Source organism: Emys orbicularis, chromosome 3, assembly GCF_028017835.1.
Source record: "Emys orbicularis isolate rEmyOrb1 chromosome 3, rEmyOrb1.hap1, whole genome shotgun sequence".
Lineage (NCBI taxonomy): Eukaryota > Metazoa > Chordata > Testudines > Emydidae > Emys > Emys orbicularis.
The window spans coordinates 202,343,825-202,359,430 of NC_088685.1; the positions used below are offsets into that span (position 1 = coordinate 202,343,825).

At 41.4% G+C, this 15,606-nt stretch overlaps 1 protein-coding gene across 6 annotated transcripts in view; it reads right to left on the minus strand.

Moving 5' to 3' along the window:
• Positions 1-15,606, minus strand: part of COMMD1 (copper metabolism domain containing 1) — a 136,688-nt gene that overhangs the window by 79,027 nt on the left and 42,055 nt on the right. For 5 of the 6 annotated variants that reach the window (XM_065401118.1, XM_065401123.1, XM_065401121.1 and 2 more), the window contains exon 2: positions 7,856-8,137. In XM_065401118.1, coding sequence (XP_065257190.1) covers positions 7,856-8,137 — 282 coding nt within the window. Of the gene's footprint in view, positions 1-7,855; positions 8,138-12,970; positions 12,993-15,606 lie in introns of those variants that run through there. The other variant, XM_065401124.1, reaches the window with a different exon arrangement.

Genomic DNA, 15,606 nt, shown 5'->3' on the forward strand with positions numbered 1-15,606 from the left:
GGGGGTTTAGGGTGTAGGCTATGGGAGAGAGTTTAGGTGCGGGAGGGGTGCGGGCTCTGGGCTGGGACAGGGGGTTGGGGTGCTGGGTGTGTGAGAGGGTTTGGGGTGCTGGGTGCAGGCTCTGGGCTGGGACAAAGGGTTGGGGTGCAGGAGGGGGTGTGGGGCGTAGGCAGGCAGGCTTACCTGGGGCTGGGGACCAGAGAGGACTCCCGCCAGCCTTCTCCCTGCCGGCAGCAGTGAGCTCTGGGGGAGGAGGGCCCTCTCCAGCCCCCCCAGCACGACACTCACCCAAGCCCCCTCCAGGGTGCTGCTCAGGAGGTCCAGCCAGGATAAGCCCCCCCCTCGGAGTCACCTGCTGGGGTGAGGGGGCGGTCTGTCATGTGCCTCCTCCCTCCGCAAGTGCAGCAGCCGCCTCAGCCTGCCCCCGGCGCCGCTCCCTTGTAGCCAGTAGCGGCAGAAGGGACACACCGGGGAAGGGGCAGGCGGGGCCGGCAGACGGGACTGGGGGCGCTCGGGGGAGGGGGCATGTGGGGGCGGCATGTGGGTCCGGGTCTCAACATTGGTTGAGCCGCATTTGCGGGAGCCCGGGTACCATGGGCCCATATAACTCATCACCCTTGCATCAGGGGGTCACTGCACTACCCCTACCACTCCACCCCAGGGGACATTAAAGACAATCACCGCTTCATGCACACTGACCTGTGAAAGCCATGGTTGGTGTATGTGTAGCTGAAATGGATATGAATGTTCTTACTTCTCCATAAATTCTGTTCTCTTATTAATTTTTTAATGGATTTGTTTTAAAATTGCTTTTTTGCATTGATTTTGTTACAGAATACAATTCTATTCTTTGGAACATAATTCATTTTTATTAGTTCACAATGTATGCTGCCCAGTGATCAGCAGTTCTCAAAGCAACCAATTACCTGTCATTGCACAGTGTCACTCATAGGATCATTTACAAAGTTAATAGATGCATTGACAATGTTATATTCCTACATGTACAGCAATCACCACGATTCCTGCCAGGCCACAATAGAGCAGGGCCAGATAGAGCACACTACCACAACACACACTACTCTTTCAAAGCCTCCCTGAGCCGTATAGCTCCACATCGAGGTCTTCTATTAGCCCTTGTATCTGACTGTTCTAATTCAGCAGACAGCTGCTCCACATCCACCCCAGTGGAAACTTTTCCCCCTTTGCTTCACATATATTATGCAGGACAAAGCAGACAGCTATAACCATTGGGATATTTTTCTCATTGAGGTCCAATCTTGTGTGTACAAGACAACGCCCAGCAACCCTTCAAACAACCAAACGCATATTCAACTGTCATTCTGCACCTGCTGAGCTGCTGGTTGAATCATTCCTTGGTGCTGTCGAGGTGGCCGGTGTACAGCTTCATGAGCCAGGACAGCAAGGGGAAGGCTTGGTCCCTCAGGATCACTATTGGCATTTCAATATTCCCAATGGTAATCCACTGGTCGGGAAAGGAAGTCTTTGCTTGTAGCTTTCTGAACAGTCCTGTGTTCTTAAAGATGTGAGCATCATGCACCTTCCCTGACCAGCCCATACTGATGTCAGTGAAGTGCCCTCGGTGATCCACCAATGCTTGCGTAACCATGGAAAAGTAGCCCTTTCTGTTTATATACTCAGTGGCAAGGTGGTCTGGTGCCAAAATAGGGATATGTGTGCTGTCTATTGCTCCACCGCAGTGTGGGAACCGCACTGCTGCAAATCCATCCACTATGTCCTGCCCATTGCTGAGTCACAATCTTGCATAGCAGGAGGCGATTAATGGCCCTGCATACCAATGGTACCCCCAGTGGATTTCCCAACTCCAAATTGATTCCTGACTGAGCAGTAGGAATTTGGCATTGCAAGTTTCCACAGTGCAATCGCCACTCACTTCTCCACTGTCAGTATAGCTCTCGTTCTCTCGTCCCTGCACTGGATGGCTGGAGTGAGCTCAATGCACAGATCCAGGAATGTGGCCTTGCCCATCTGAAAGTTCTGAAGCTACTGCTCATCATCTCAAACTTACATTATGATGTGATCCCATTAGCCAATACTTGTTTCTCGGACCCAGAACCAACACTCTACCATTCTCACCAGCTCCGTAAATGCCACCAACAACCTTGAACTGGTTTTCACTATGTCCCACAGCAATCAGTCCTTCAAGGAATCGTCATGTTCCCCATTCATTCGGTTCTTCTTGTGCACCCTGTGCTTGCAACGTTCATGAAAATAGTGCAGAGTCCATGTTCTCAAAGGAAACATGTACAACATCTTCAAAAGATGAGTGTGGCAGCTTAAATTCATAACTTTGCTAGGCAACAGAAATCAGACTCAATAAAGATACTGGATTTATGGCTCACTACAACAATCTGTAACCTGCTAACTCCCCTTTATTTTACAGACTGAAGTGTTAATTGCCCACTTCACCTTGAATGGTCTCTTGCAACATGTGTTAACTCCTTATGCACAACAATCTGTTCCAACTTGTATTTAGCTGTGGACTTGTCTACACTACCGCGCGGAGTGGATCTAAGTTACGCAACTTCAGTTACATGAATAGCGTAGCTGAAGTCGACGTACTTAGATCTACTTACCGTGGTGTCTTCACTGCGGTAAGTCGACAGCTGACGCTCTCCCGTTGACTCCACTTGTGCTTCTCATTCTGGTAGAGTACCAGAGTCAACGGGAGAGTGCTCAGCGGTCGATTTATTGTGTCTATACTAGACGTGATAAATCAACCTCCGCTGGATCAGTCGCTGCCCGCCAATCTGGCAGGTAGCGTAGACAAGCCCTGTGATACTGTGAATACCTTTCCCAGACCTGAACAAGAGCTCTGTGTAAGCTCGAAAGTTTGACTCTTTCACCAACAGAAGTTGGTCCAATAAAAGAGATTACCTCACCTACCCTGTCTCTCTACATTCCAGAAACTCAGAAAGAAGTTGTGACCACCTTAAGCCAAGCTGATTTTCAGAGAGTATGTCATACTCTTCAGTGCTGGACTCTAAATTACAATAGAATACAATGAAGTATTGTTCTCCCTTCATACCATCATGACCAGATCTTTTGCCTTTAAAAGTTCTCAACTATGCAGCCAGTAATTAACATCACCCATTCTTGCTGTTTTTTTTAAATAAAAAAAAGTCTTGTATGAAGAAAAAGAATTGACTCTTCAGTAAAAAGGAAAATGGATAGCGTTAGCAATGCACATATTTTCTCTATACATTTCTACTGTCAAAGACAGTCAGCAGTGGAGTAGCTGCAGACTATTCATTATATAAATAAAAGTTTGCCTTCTCTGGTAAACTGGAGGACCTCAGTGACAGGTATACATTGCAAGTGACTAATTAAGCATTTCTACTTTCAATAGTTTGCAGTTGATTTATAAGTACACATTTCCAATAATACGATTAACATTAACTGGATTTGTATATTGGATGGAACGTAAACAGCTCTAGGGAAAAGGGAGAATCTCCTATCAGAGGACACTCACCCAGACCAGAACATAAGTTTAAGTGTATATGGCACAGCTCCAAGGTTTAATAGAAAACCATAGTACAAAAATCAAAACATTTACCTTCTTATGCCACTGAAAATGTATCCTCCCAAAAAAAGACTTCAGAGGAAAAAAACAGTTATGAAGAAATAACATAGAGGGAGAATGAGATGAAGAGGTATAAGCAAAGGAGAAAAGCTACACCAAATTTGAAAATAGAGTCAATGAGGTGTAGAGATACAAGAAGACATTTTTAGATGCAGAAGCTAAGACTCTTGTATGAAGAGGGATAAGGGTGTTAGAAAGCACAGCAGATTAAGCTTAGAAAAGAAAGAGAAAAGGCTGGTGATAGATGAGCAGAGAATGGCATGAGTAGATAGAGGAAAAAGTCAATGAAGTAGGCTGAAGCAAGGCAATTTTAGGACAGTTTTCAGTCAGCCCCTAACATGAATGGGGAGCCAGTGAAGCTGAGTATTTGGTGGTGCTGACTAATGTTTTTATGCTTCTTTGACAACCATATATAAAAAACAGGCAGCAGCAGCATGCTGAACATACAAGAGACATAAAATCTCAAAGTAAAGTATTCACTTGAGAAAGGGCCAAAATGCAAATCAAGAATACAGACGCCAACTTCCTGAAGTTAGAGGAGTTAGTATCTGTAGTAGCAGACCCAGCTCTCAACATTTTTAGCAATCTGCATGCCTAACTGGGAAGAAGGAGAGGGAAAAACAACTCATTTCCCCCATATTGTCAACAGTCCTTAAAGTGGTCTGAAAAAAAGCGTGTGGGGATCTGTCATAATCTGGGAGCAGCAGTTTTGGTAAAGTGTTTTACCAGAAAGAGTGGACCCAAAGAGTCCAAAGAGTGGACCCCCTTGGCGACCCAGCTCAATTTCCCCCCTTTTTCCAGTGTCAGCCACCCCCTTGCAACACACCTCATTATAAGCACTGAATGTCACAGCTCCAAATGACATCGATAACATATATTTATGAGTTGTAACGATTTCTAGAAAATTGACATTTTAATTTTCAATCTCAATAATATGAGTAAAATAAAATCCAGCAGAAAACATTAATAAAATTAGCCAACACAGACTAAATGTTAAAGCTTGGTCTGTTGTTGCTACTGAACCAGTCCTGGAAGCATAGCAAGCTCTGCATGTTAGTTCTTTAAAAAAACCTCTCAGACATAAGACAATTGATATTGGTTTAAATTCAGAGATAGCAAACCATAAAAAAGTGATTCAAGTTATTGACACATTTACACTTTAAAGCAGGGGATAACTGATATTGCATTGGAACATCCTATATCCTGTTTAGTGGTTCTAATCAGCTGCAGACAGAGATCTATGAAGTATCTGTTTGACTGATTTTGAATTCTGGAAAGAGGCACTTCCTACAGAGCTTTTCATTGCCTCTGTTTAAACAAATAAAATATTTAAGTTAATTTGTTACACATCAACACACACATATACCCCCTGCTATCAGGTGTCCAAATGAAAACAGTCTGTTCTAAATAATTTATTCCTGAGTCATCAGCTAGCTATCTTAAACAAATCCAAGAAAAGACCTTCAAAAGTTTTATCAAATATATCATCCACATTTTTACTTTAGAAAAAAAAAAGTCCTGGCTGTTAAATTACAGACTGGCACTAATACATGTATTTTCTTGATCACAGTAATAAAAGTACTACAGACTCCAAATTTACTCAAGACATGAACGTAACAATGAGCAATTAAGAATAAACCCCACAGAGAGATCAATGAAAAAACTATAAAGCTATTGTGACCCTAAACCAAAGATTCAGTGAAGCAATATTTAAAAACATACAAATTTAACTCAAATGTTACCAGCTGATGAGAAACCTAATTAAGCAATGTGTGGTTGCTTATTCAATAAGAGCTAGATTCCAATATATTTATTCTAGGGCTGTCAAATGATTAAAAATATAATTGCAATAAATCACAAGATTAAAAATAATAGAACTGTGATTAATCGCGACTAATAGCACTATTAAACAATAATAGAATACCAATTTAAATTTATTATAAATATTTTTGGATGTTTTTCTACATTTTCAAATATATTGATTTCAATTACAACACAGAATACAAAGTGTACAGTGTTCACTTTATCTTTTTTTACAGTACAAATAATATAAACAAAAGAAACAGTATTTTTCAATTCACCTCCTCTTACAAGTACTGGAGTACAATCTCTTTATCGTGAAAGTGCAACTTACAAATGTAGAATTATTATTATTATTTTAAATAACTGCATTCAAAAACAAAACAATGTAAAACTTCAGAGCCTACAAGTCAAAGCATGAAGGGGCATACGAATGTTTAGCATATCTGGCAAGTAAATACCTTGCAACACCAGCTACAACAGTGCCACGCGACCCTTTGTTCTCACTTTCAGGTGGCATTGTAAATAAGAAACGGGCAGCATTATCTCCCGTAAATGTAAACCAACTTGTTTGTCTTGGCGATTAGCTGAACAAGAAGTAGGACTGAGTGGATTTACATGAGGTGAATTGAAAAATATTATTTCTTTTGTTTATCTTTTTTATAGTGCAAGTATTTGTAATAAAAAAATAATAATTTAAAGTGAGCACTGTACACTTTGTATTCTGTGTTGTAACTGAAATCAATGTATTCATATTGAATAGTCCCTTAACTCACTGAATAGATCAGATTTTGGCCTTTATAAAGTAAATGAGAATTTGCTGGATGTACTTTAGAGAAAATGCTAGTTTAGAAATAGATTTCCACAATCCTCTGTCTTAAGCATATTTGAAATATGAAACGGACTTGCTAAGATAATTCAAGTGAGTCATGAATATTGTTTATAGAAATGGAGTCCTTTTGCTGTGATTTTTTTTAAATAGAAATCAAATTTCTCAGAAATGCCTGTTACGTTTTCCCCTCCCGCGTCATGTTTCCTTTGCCTGCCTCCCTCTCGAGAATGACAGACTATAAAAGTATTTGTAAATTAGTTTGTTATTGAAGGAATCCAGTGAGGGGAAAAATTCCAACAAGGACTAATTATATACATACATACACACCTATATCTAGTGCCACTCTTTTTAATGGTCAGGGTTTTTTTCATTTGCTATTAATGGGATGCACTCATTTCTAATCTTAAAACAGGGGGGGAAATGATAAGATTGGGTAGAAAATTTTAAAGCTCTTACATATTATAGTGCTGGGTCACTTTAGAAATGCATAGCTAGAGAATGTCCACTGTGTTGAAAATGCACAAGAAATCTGGACAAAAGATGAGGATCGAACAAACAGGCTGTCACATAAAATGCTATTCATTAAGCAAAGTAAATGCTGCTTCAGTAGGATTCTCATTCTTTCTGTTTGCACATCTTCCAGTCACATTCTGATCTCAGTTAGAACTAAGTCAGTGGATACTAAGGGCAGAAGTAATGGGGTAGAAATTGACCTTGTATGCTTAGCATATGCTTGGTTTTGCTTTAAAGTGATATTTGGATTTTTTTCTAATTTTGTACTAAACTGAGTGAATCATACTAACTATGCTGTTAAAATAAAAGATTCCAAGGTTTGCAAAAACATTGCAAAGGAAGAGATACCAAGTCGAAAACCATTTCCTATCTAAAGAGAATAAAAATTCATAATGGGAAAACAGGTTATTTGGTTATCTAGGTAACTGAATTATAAATGTTTAAAAAAAAGCTGCAGACTTAAAAATTGAGAATCGAAGCTCAAGTTTCCTGCAGTTGGGTGGAAGAAGTCATCTCTTTCAAACAGATTGTGACTACATAGAGTAGCAGTCACAATGAGAAAACTGCAAATAGAACTTTAGGATTGGTCTTTATTTTATGAAAACTATATTTCATGAGTCTAATCCTAAATTAAAAGCATCTGCAGATTTCCCCATAGTAAATATTGCCCATAGCAAACCTGGTGCCTTGTAATTATATCCAATACTAGCATTTGTTTATAGTTAACAACAACATGCTATAGTTTTAGCATATTCTGTATATGGCAACAGAGAAAACTTTCAAAAATAATTCTAGCATAAAAACCAGGAAGGCTGAATGAGTGAGCGTTTGCCTTCTACACCTCAGGACGCCCTGAGCTGAAGTTAAAAAGGCTAGGAATTGGATTTGAGAACTCAATTCTGGACTATGTGGGGAAACCAGATTACACCAAAGAAGGTGAGCACAGGTGCAAGCACAGTGAGAAGCTGGGAGGTAACAAGTACAATGACTGGGTTTGCATGCATTCCATTAATCATGAGGTAAAAGGTTTTAGTGCCTGAGTTTCCCAAGATCAGATCTTTTAAGTTTTAAAAACAAAGATAGCTCACCTGCCCATTTTTCCCCAGCTCCATTTCAACAATTGCAACAGGGGTGTTTATTTGATCGACGTGTCTTGACTGCGATTTCAAATCCACTCTCCAGTTCATGTTTTTCAAGGTGTTGTCCCACCTACTTTGATTTATCAGACTCTCTCGAATTTTTGTTCTGTGGTTTTTCCAAAATTTTGCAATGACTGCAGCCTGATCTGCTGTGATACCTCCCTGCTTTTTGGTTTGGGCAGTAAGAAAGGCCTCCAGCTGGTTCAAATCCATGTCTGCTGAAGCTACAGACTGGGGAGAAAAAAAGAAAGAAAAGCCTGCTTGAATGTATTTTTTCACAATCTAAACAATCTACAAAAAGAGCACATCCATACGTTTTCAAACTTTTATGAAAGTCATTTTGTACAAGAATATTGTGGGCAAATCTAGGAACCCTGCAAAAGCCATTCAATTGACTGTTGTGTGCAACTTTCTCCCTATTAATTACCCCAAACTTTTACACCACATCATCTGGAGGGGCTTAGTCCCATAGGGAACAGTGGTGAAGAATTAGGTAGCACGTACAGAAACAGTGTGTTTGTGGAGGAAAGTTAGGGATAGTGGATGGAGGATGGGGGAGCGTGCAGTGTTTCCCCAATCAAGACTGAGACAGATGGAGAGAAACCCTGATTCACTAGAGTGCTCACATTACTGCCACAGTACTCTCAAAGCAGCTCAATCTCCACATCATAGGACAAGACACCAAGACTAGTAAATATTGCACTGGTGGGTCTCCTTGTGGAGGTAGGTTTGCCATCGTTTTGGAACCTGTCCTGCATCTTCAAAGTACCCAGTAAAAAACAAGGCAAGCTATTCCATGTGTTCCTTATGTCCCAAAAATATTTCCACCTTCATTCCATGTAGTATTTAAAGGTATCCTCATGTTAATAATTATACACCTATGAACTAATTTTTAAACTTAACTAAGTATTATTCTGAAGTATCAGTGGATTCTGTTTCATATACTGTGTCTGTGTGCTACAAGGAAGCTCCATTTGGTTATTTAGTCCTTCTCTCAACACTGACAGAAATGATTATTCAAAAACTGTCTCTGACAGATGTCAAATCTGACTTTTTCTCCAATGATGATGATTCTAGAGCCTCAATTTTTCATTGTCTAACTGGGAGGGGCATGGATCAGCGTTCACATCACACTCCGCGTCAGTACCCGGCCCAGGCCGGGGAAGCTAATGATCCAACCAGCAGACCAAATTTGGTGATGAATCCTGGTCATGTGCCACATGAGGCACATTGTGCATACGCTAAGACGACGACTGTTCAGACTGCCATAGCGTTTTCCCCTAACATTTAACCTAAGTTTTCTTTTCTGCAACTTAAAACAGTTACCTTTTGTCTTGCCTTCAGTGACAAATGCATATAACTGATCCCTGTCTTCAAGATCTGTTTAAATATCATAGAATCAATTAGAGAATCATAAGACTGGAAGGGACCTCGAGAGATCATCTAGTCCAATCCTCTGTACTCATGTCAGGACTAAGTATTATCTTTATGGAGATAAAGGAGGGAGTGAGACAAGACTAAAAACCACTATCCTCAGTTTTTAACCTCTATTGATAGGTCTAATTTCCATGCCATTTTATTCTTGTTGCTCTACTATATATTCTAGGGGCAAAATCCTGGAAGGTGCTAAACACTGCTGATCCCACTGAAAATCCTTGGGAGTTGAGGTCTCTCAGCACCTTCCAGGATGAGACCTAATTTGTCCCTTTTAAAAACTGCACTACCCAAAACTGAACCAGTGCTCCTACTGGGGCCTAAACAATGCGGAGAAGAAAGGAATAACGATCTTGTTCCCAAATTCTAATCCAGCTCAGATATTGATACTTTGTGTGGTTTTGGACAAGTCACAAACTATGCATCTCAGCTTCTCCGTCGGTAAAGTGAGGATAATAATTATGTACCCTGGAGAGGTACTGCAAACTAGTTAATATTTTGTAAAGCCCTTTGAATAAGTATTAATTTTCCCTTCCTCCCACCCCCTTTTCATCCTTAATAGTCTGGGATCAGAGGATAAGAGGGAGGGAGGTGCTGCCAGATGCTGGGACTGACCAACAGAGGATGGATCACTTGGTAATTGCCCTGTTCTGTTCATCCCTCTGAAGCACCTGGAATTAGCCACTGTCGGAAGACAGGATACTGGGTTAAATGAACCGCTGGTCTGACTCAGTCTGGCCGTTCTTATGCTGCTCAGGCAGGGTTCATTACTTTCTTACAGATTGGCTGGGTGTAACAATAGATGATTAAAAAAAATTAAACTAGATTGAAACTAACTAGACTGGCTGGCAAAAGAAATGAAAGGTTTATGTACAGCCCAATACAAGAAAGGGGGCACACGTTATAAAAAGTTCTGGATAATGACAGCAGGATTCTGCTACCCACAACACATACAGCCAATAACAGTATATGCTTACATCTAAGTATATACACCACATACTCCATTGCGTGTGTATTTTTCAGAAGAAAAACAAGTTGTATCCATAATGGGATTCTGTTTTGCCTGCTAGAATAGAAAGCATTTTTTCTGAAGCTTTCACAATTTTTTTTTAAAGAAGGCAACTATACCACAGAATTCTCAAACTGGCCTAGTTGCTACCTCTTGTGTGATTTAAAGGCTTATAAAATGAAAAAAAAAATAATTAAAAAAAACCCCTTCAATATGTCTAGTACACATCTCTAACACTTATTTCTCTAATGTGACCAATATTTGTGCAGACTTTGTTTGCTTTTATGGCAGAGATATTTATCTCAATTAACTCTAATGGTCCTGTAAGTGGAAAAAGAGTACCAGTCTTCATTTGCCAAAAGAAAAATTGGTTTCAAACGTCTTTTTTTTTTTTTTGCATGCAGAAGACTGTCAGTTAACAGGAGTGTGAAATAATTTCTGTCATTTTATCAATATGAAAAATATCCTGTCTGCGCATATATGTGTTACCAGTTATCTGACATTTGTGTAAGTTGTGGGGAAGAATGGAGTAGGCCGGAAAAAAACCTGTATAAACTTGTTTATAGCAACACAAATAAAGAGCAAGACCAACTTGAGATACAAGTTCATTCATTCAGCTATGCATAAAATTGGCTTCTGTTCTATTCCTCCTCAGACGCAGTAACATATATTACTGTGCACTGAATAAAGCAGGAGCCTTGTGGGAAAAAAAACTATGTGATCATGTAATGAAAGAATGAATCCTAATGCATATACGTAAGTGGGCTACAGTAAGGTTGCGCAGGTAGCCTTAATTCTGGGATTTCCTCACCTTCCTCCCATACCCTCCTCCCATCCAAGCTTCTGCCCCCCACCCCTGCACAGGGCAACTCTCCCTGACCCCTGTACTTCACCTTTCTGCATTCCAGGCAGAGGACCATTAAGAGCACAGAAGGGAGTCTCCCTGCTCTCAGTTACTGTGTCTGGTGCCACAGCAGCTCATGGCAGTCAGGAAGCACAATTGCAGGGGAAGTCCTGCTCAGCCCCTGCTGCCCTGGAATGGAGCATGTTCAGCATAGGTGGCGGATATAAAAGGCCTGGGGAGGTTAAGCCTCCCCTGGCGCAGCCACTGACGACCCGCTCCCGGATGCCTGGGCCATGGCAGCCCCGCCTGCGCTCCGTCTCTTCCCCTCCTCTTCACCCCCCTCACCAGATGTCCCCGTTGCTCACCACGTCCCTCCTCTCCTCCACCCCCATGAGGCCCCCCCAGCCGCGATGTCCCTGAGGACGGTGGGGGCCTCGCAGTGGAGGGGGGTGGAGAAGAGGAGTAACATGGCGGGCACCTCGCGGGGGACAGGGTGGAGAAGAGGAGGGATGCAAAGAGCAGTGGCGGGGGGGGGCCGAGCGTGGAGGGGGCCTGGGGCAGAGCAGGGGTGGAATGTGGGCGGAGCTGTGGGCAGAAGAGGCAGGGCCGCAGGAGGAAGAAGTGGGACAGGGTGCTAGCCTCCCCAAAGGGGAAGCTTCACCTGCCTCCCATGATGTTCAGCTTATCTGTGGAGATGGTACTTGTGCAATCTGATTGACACACATGAGCGGATCTAACACTGGAGCTGTGTGGAGAACATGAAATGCAATTACCCGAGAATTCCAATATTTCAAAAGTTGGGTTTGCTCCAGTTTGGAATAAAAACCAAACCAGCTCTATTTAACATGCTCAGTGCAGATGAACTCTTCAGAGAATTTAGCCGCTAAACTAACAAAACTATTGAGCAGGTACAAACAGATTTTTCAAAGGTTTATAACTTGACCAAATTTGGGCAGATTTTCATGCAGATAGCAAGAAACATATCACTGCCACCAGGGAGACTCCACTCTCTAATTCTGAGTTCCTGCTCCAAGGCATGGAGGGGCTAGACCAGGGGTGGCCAACCTGAGCCTGAGAAGGAGCCAGAATTTACCAATGAGCCACAGTAATATGGCAGCAGCCCCCCATCGGCTTCCCCCCCTTGCTTCCAGCGCCTCCCACCCACCAGCAGCCCTGCCAATCAGCACCTCTCCCTCCCTCCCCGCACCTCCCGATCAGCTGTTTCGTGGTGTGCAGGAGGCTCTGGGGGGGGAGGGGGAGGAGCGAGGGCACGGCAGGCTCAGGGGAGGGTGCGGGAAGGGGTGGAGTGGGGGCCAGGCCTGTGGCAGAGCCAGAAGTTGAGCAGTGAGCACCTCCCGGCACATTGGAAAGTTGGTGCCTGTAGCTCCAGCCCCGGAGTCGGTGCGTATACAAGGAGCCGCATATTAACTTCTGAAGAGCCGCATGTGGCTCCGGAGCCACAGGTTGGCCACCCCTGGGCTAGACCTTCTCAACAAAACCATTGTAGATAGATAGATAGATAGATAGATAGACAGAAACATGGATAAAACATTTCCCCCAACCTGGTTCTCTGAAATGACCCAACTGCTTTAGATTAAACTTCTCCCCTACCACCCTGCCCCTTCCCCCATCAAAAAGAAAAAAGAAAAGAGAAGAGAAAAGAAAAAAAGCCTAAGGCAGACACCCGGCATGGGAATTTTCAACCCAAATGGTTTACATTTGGCAAAGTTGTAAATAACTGAAAACAAAGGTCTGATAAAACAGCAGGCAACCTTACCTGTAAGCAGCACTTCTTGCACCACCTACAATATGATTTATGGACTCTTTATGATTCGTTAGCTATTGGTTCTAAGTGAAATTAGAACAGTGCCACAGGTCTGAAAGTTGGCATTCAAGACTGAGATGCTAATAGACAAAAAATAAGCAGAGTTCAGTGATGGTGCCTGTTCCTCACAAGAAGGGATGCTGCAGTGAAACTAACCACTTTGTCAAGTTACACTTCGCCACAAATCAAGGGGCACAGCAAAGAGCTCCTAAAAAGAGCAAGGTGAAACTTGCTAAAATGGTCCATTTCACTGCAAAGTTCCTTACTAAGCTCAAGATGCAGCATAACTGGGACTTTGCTAAAGTGGGTCCATTAGAGAGGAACGCTTATTGCTACTTTTACAATTTTAAAACATAAGGATGACGGGAAATAACAAATATTACAAATTACAGAGCACAGCTAACTTGTTCACATTGCACATATGCTCTGTATACTGACTGCTAATTATGTTTCAATGGAAATTATATTTATAACCCCATGTTTTCATATACTCAGAGCCTGTCTGCTACCATAAACACTATAGTATGAAACACAGGAAGAAAACCAAACATCCTAAGTAGCAATCAAACTACATATGTGCAATGTGGACAGTTAGCACTGCTATGGGAACCTTAATTTTTCCCCATCCCAACTGTATTAAATTTGCAACCATCATGAGGCATTAACTTTGTGGATTTTTTAAAATTAATTTTGCATTTATCAGATGCATTATATAACATAACATTTCTGTATATATTCAAAACGAGTAAACATCTGAATTTGGAAACAATCGATCCCCCAAAACTTCTTTAGGTTTACAACAATGGAGGAGGAATTTTGATTTTTGGGGGGGTATAGAGAACAAGTATTCTTCTGTTTTTAATTGTATATATACTAACTATAGGCAAATTTTCTTTAAAATACTTTGAGTTATAACAAAATATTAGATCAAACAAAAGCCACAAGTGATCCAATGTAACATTAGTTTGGTTTAACATTCCTTCTCATCATAACTCAATTATATTTTGGTTTGAGACAAGAAGACAGCTGGAAGTTCCAAAGAACCTGGCTCAGCAATTAAGGTGGCTGACAAGCCTTTGTTTTCTGTGGCATATGAATTGTTCCTGCTACTTGTGCAATCCATTCTTTAAATATCCACAAACAATTTCATTGTCACTTCATTACCTACGTAGGAATGACAGTGGTTCAATTCTTGATCACTTTATTAAGTCTGAGTCAATGTTTTAATTTAAATTTGCTTCAAGACATGAGTCTATTCATACTGCAGGCAGCATCATTAACATTTATTTAAGTTATGGAGCTCTTACAGCAACCATTCTTAACAATGCCCACTCAGTAATCAACCAGAATATGTAAGTACACTGAATACTCTTTTTTGCAGTGTCTATGGACTAATCTTAATTTAGGTTAGACGGTTTTAATTTTTAAACTAAAGATATCATCTTCATCCCTGATTGTGCAGTTTCCCCTCACCCTCTCATGTTTTGGGACTTATGATGATCATATAAGGTTCTGCTTATTCCAGGATATTGACTAGTTGCTACCAACCTTCACCAACGGGTCCCCCCCCAAACCAGTGATAAAAATGGCCTTACTGCCACCAAAAACAGTACAAACTCATTTCAGCAACATTACAGGAAATGTTCTTGAGACTCAGTGGTGCTGAAGAATGCTTTCTCGCATTGGCTCTAGCAGTTAATTTTCAGTACTGGTTCAGGAGGATGCACTACTAATTACAGTCAATTTCCTAGTGTAGATGGAGCTTAAAGTGGAAGGAAGGTCAGGTTACCTTTCTCTAAAAGCATCAGGCAAGATATCTGACTTGATCATGAGGGTGTTCCAAAATGACACATCCTGCGTTCAGAGAATTAAAGATGACAAGCAAAGGGAGAGGTAGGTGGAAGGGATCGGGGTGGCTATACCTCTTTTGTTTATTAATGGAGTAAAGAAAACCAAAATGTTTCTCAAAAAAAGAAAAAAGAGTAGGGAGCGGGAAGGAGACTGAGGTGTGAGCTTGAGTTTCTGTTTTGTTTTTTTAAACACATTCCCAAAAAGAAATTAGGGATTCAATTTGAGAAGGAAGAAACACAAACTGCTGACAACTAAAAAGACTGCTGTTCATTTACAACAGCGAATGATTACAGATAGTCAAGCATATGTCCACTCAACATATGTCCACTCAAAAATCATACATCATTAATCATGGAGTCTTTGGAGTAAGTGTTTATTCTTCCAGTGGAATATCCTTTAAAGAACTGACGTGTTTTAAGAAAACTGCGCTCACTTTGCCAGTACTTCTTGCCAGGTTACACAATGGAATTAGACAAGTCTATATTTGTACAGGGCCTTTCATACTCCAGGGAACCCAAAGTGAATTATATTAGCAAGTTTGAGGGGTTTTGCACAGGTGTAACTCCACTGAGTTTAACAGACTTATTACTGATTTATTCCAGAGTGAGATCAGAATGAGGTCCTTTAATTGTAAACTATATTTAAAGATAATGACTGAACATAATCACAGAAACACTTTGACCCTTCTAACTGACAGGCAGTAACATGATCTAGTGGATAATATACTGGAATAGAAA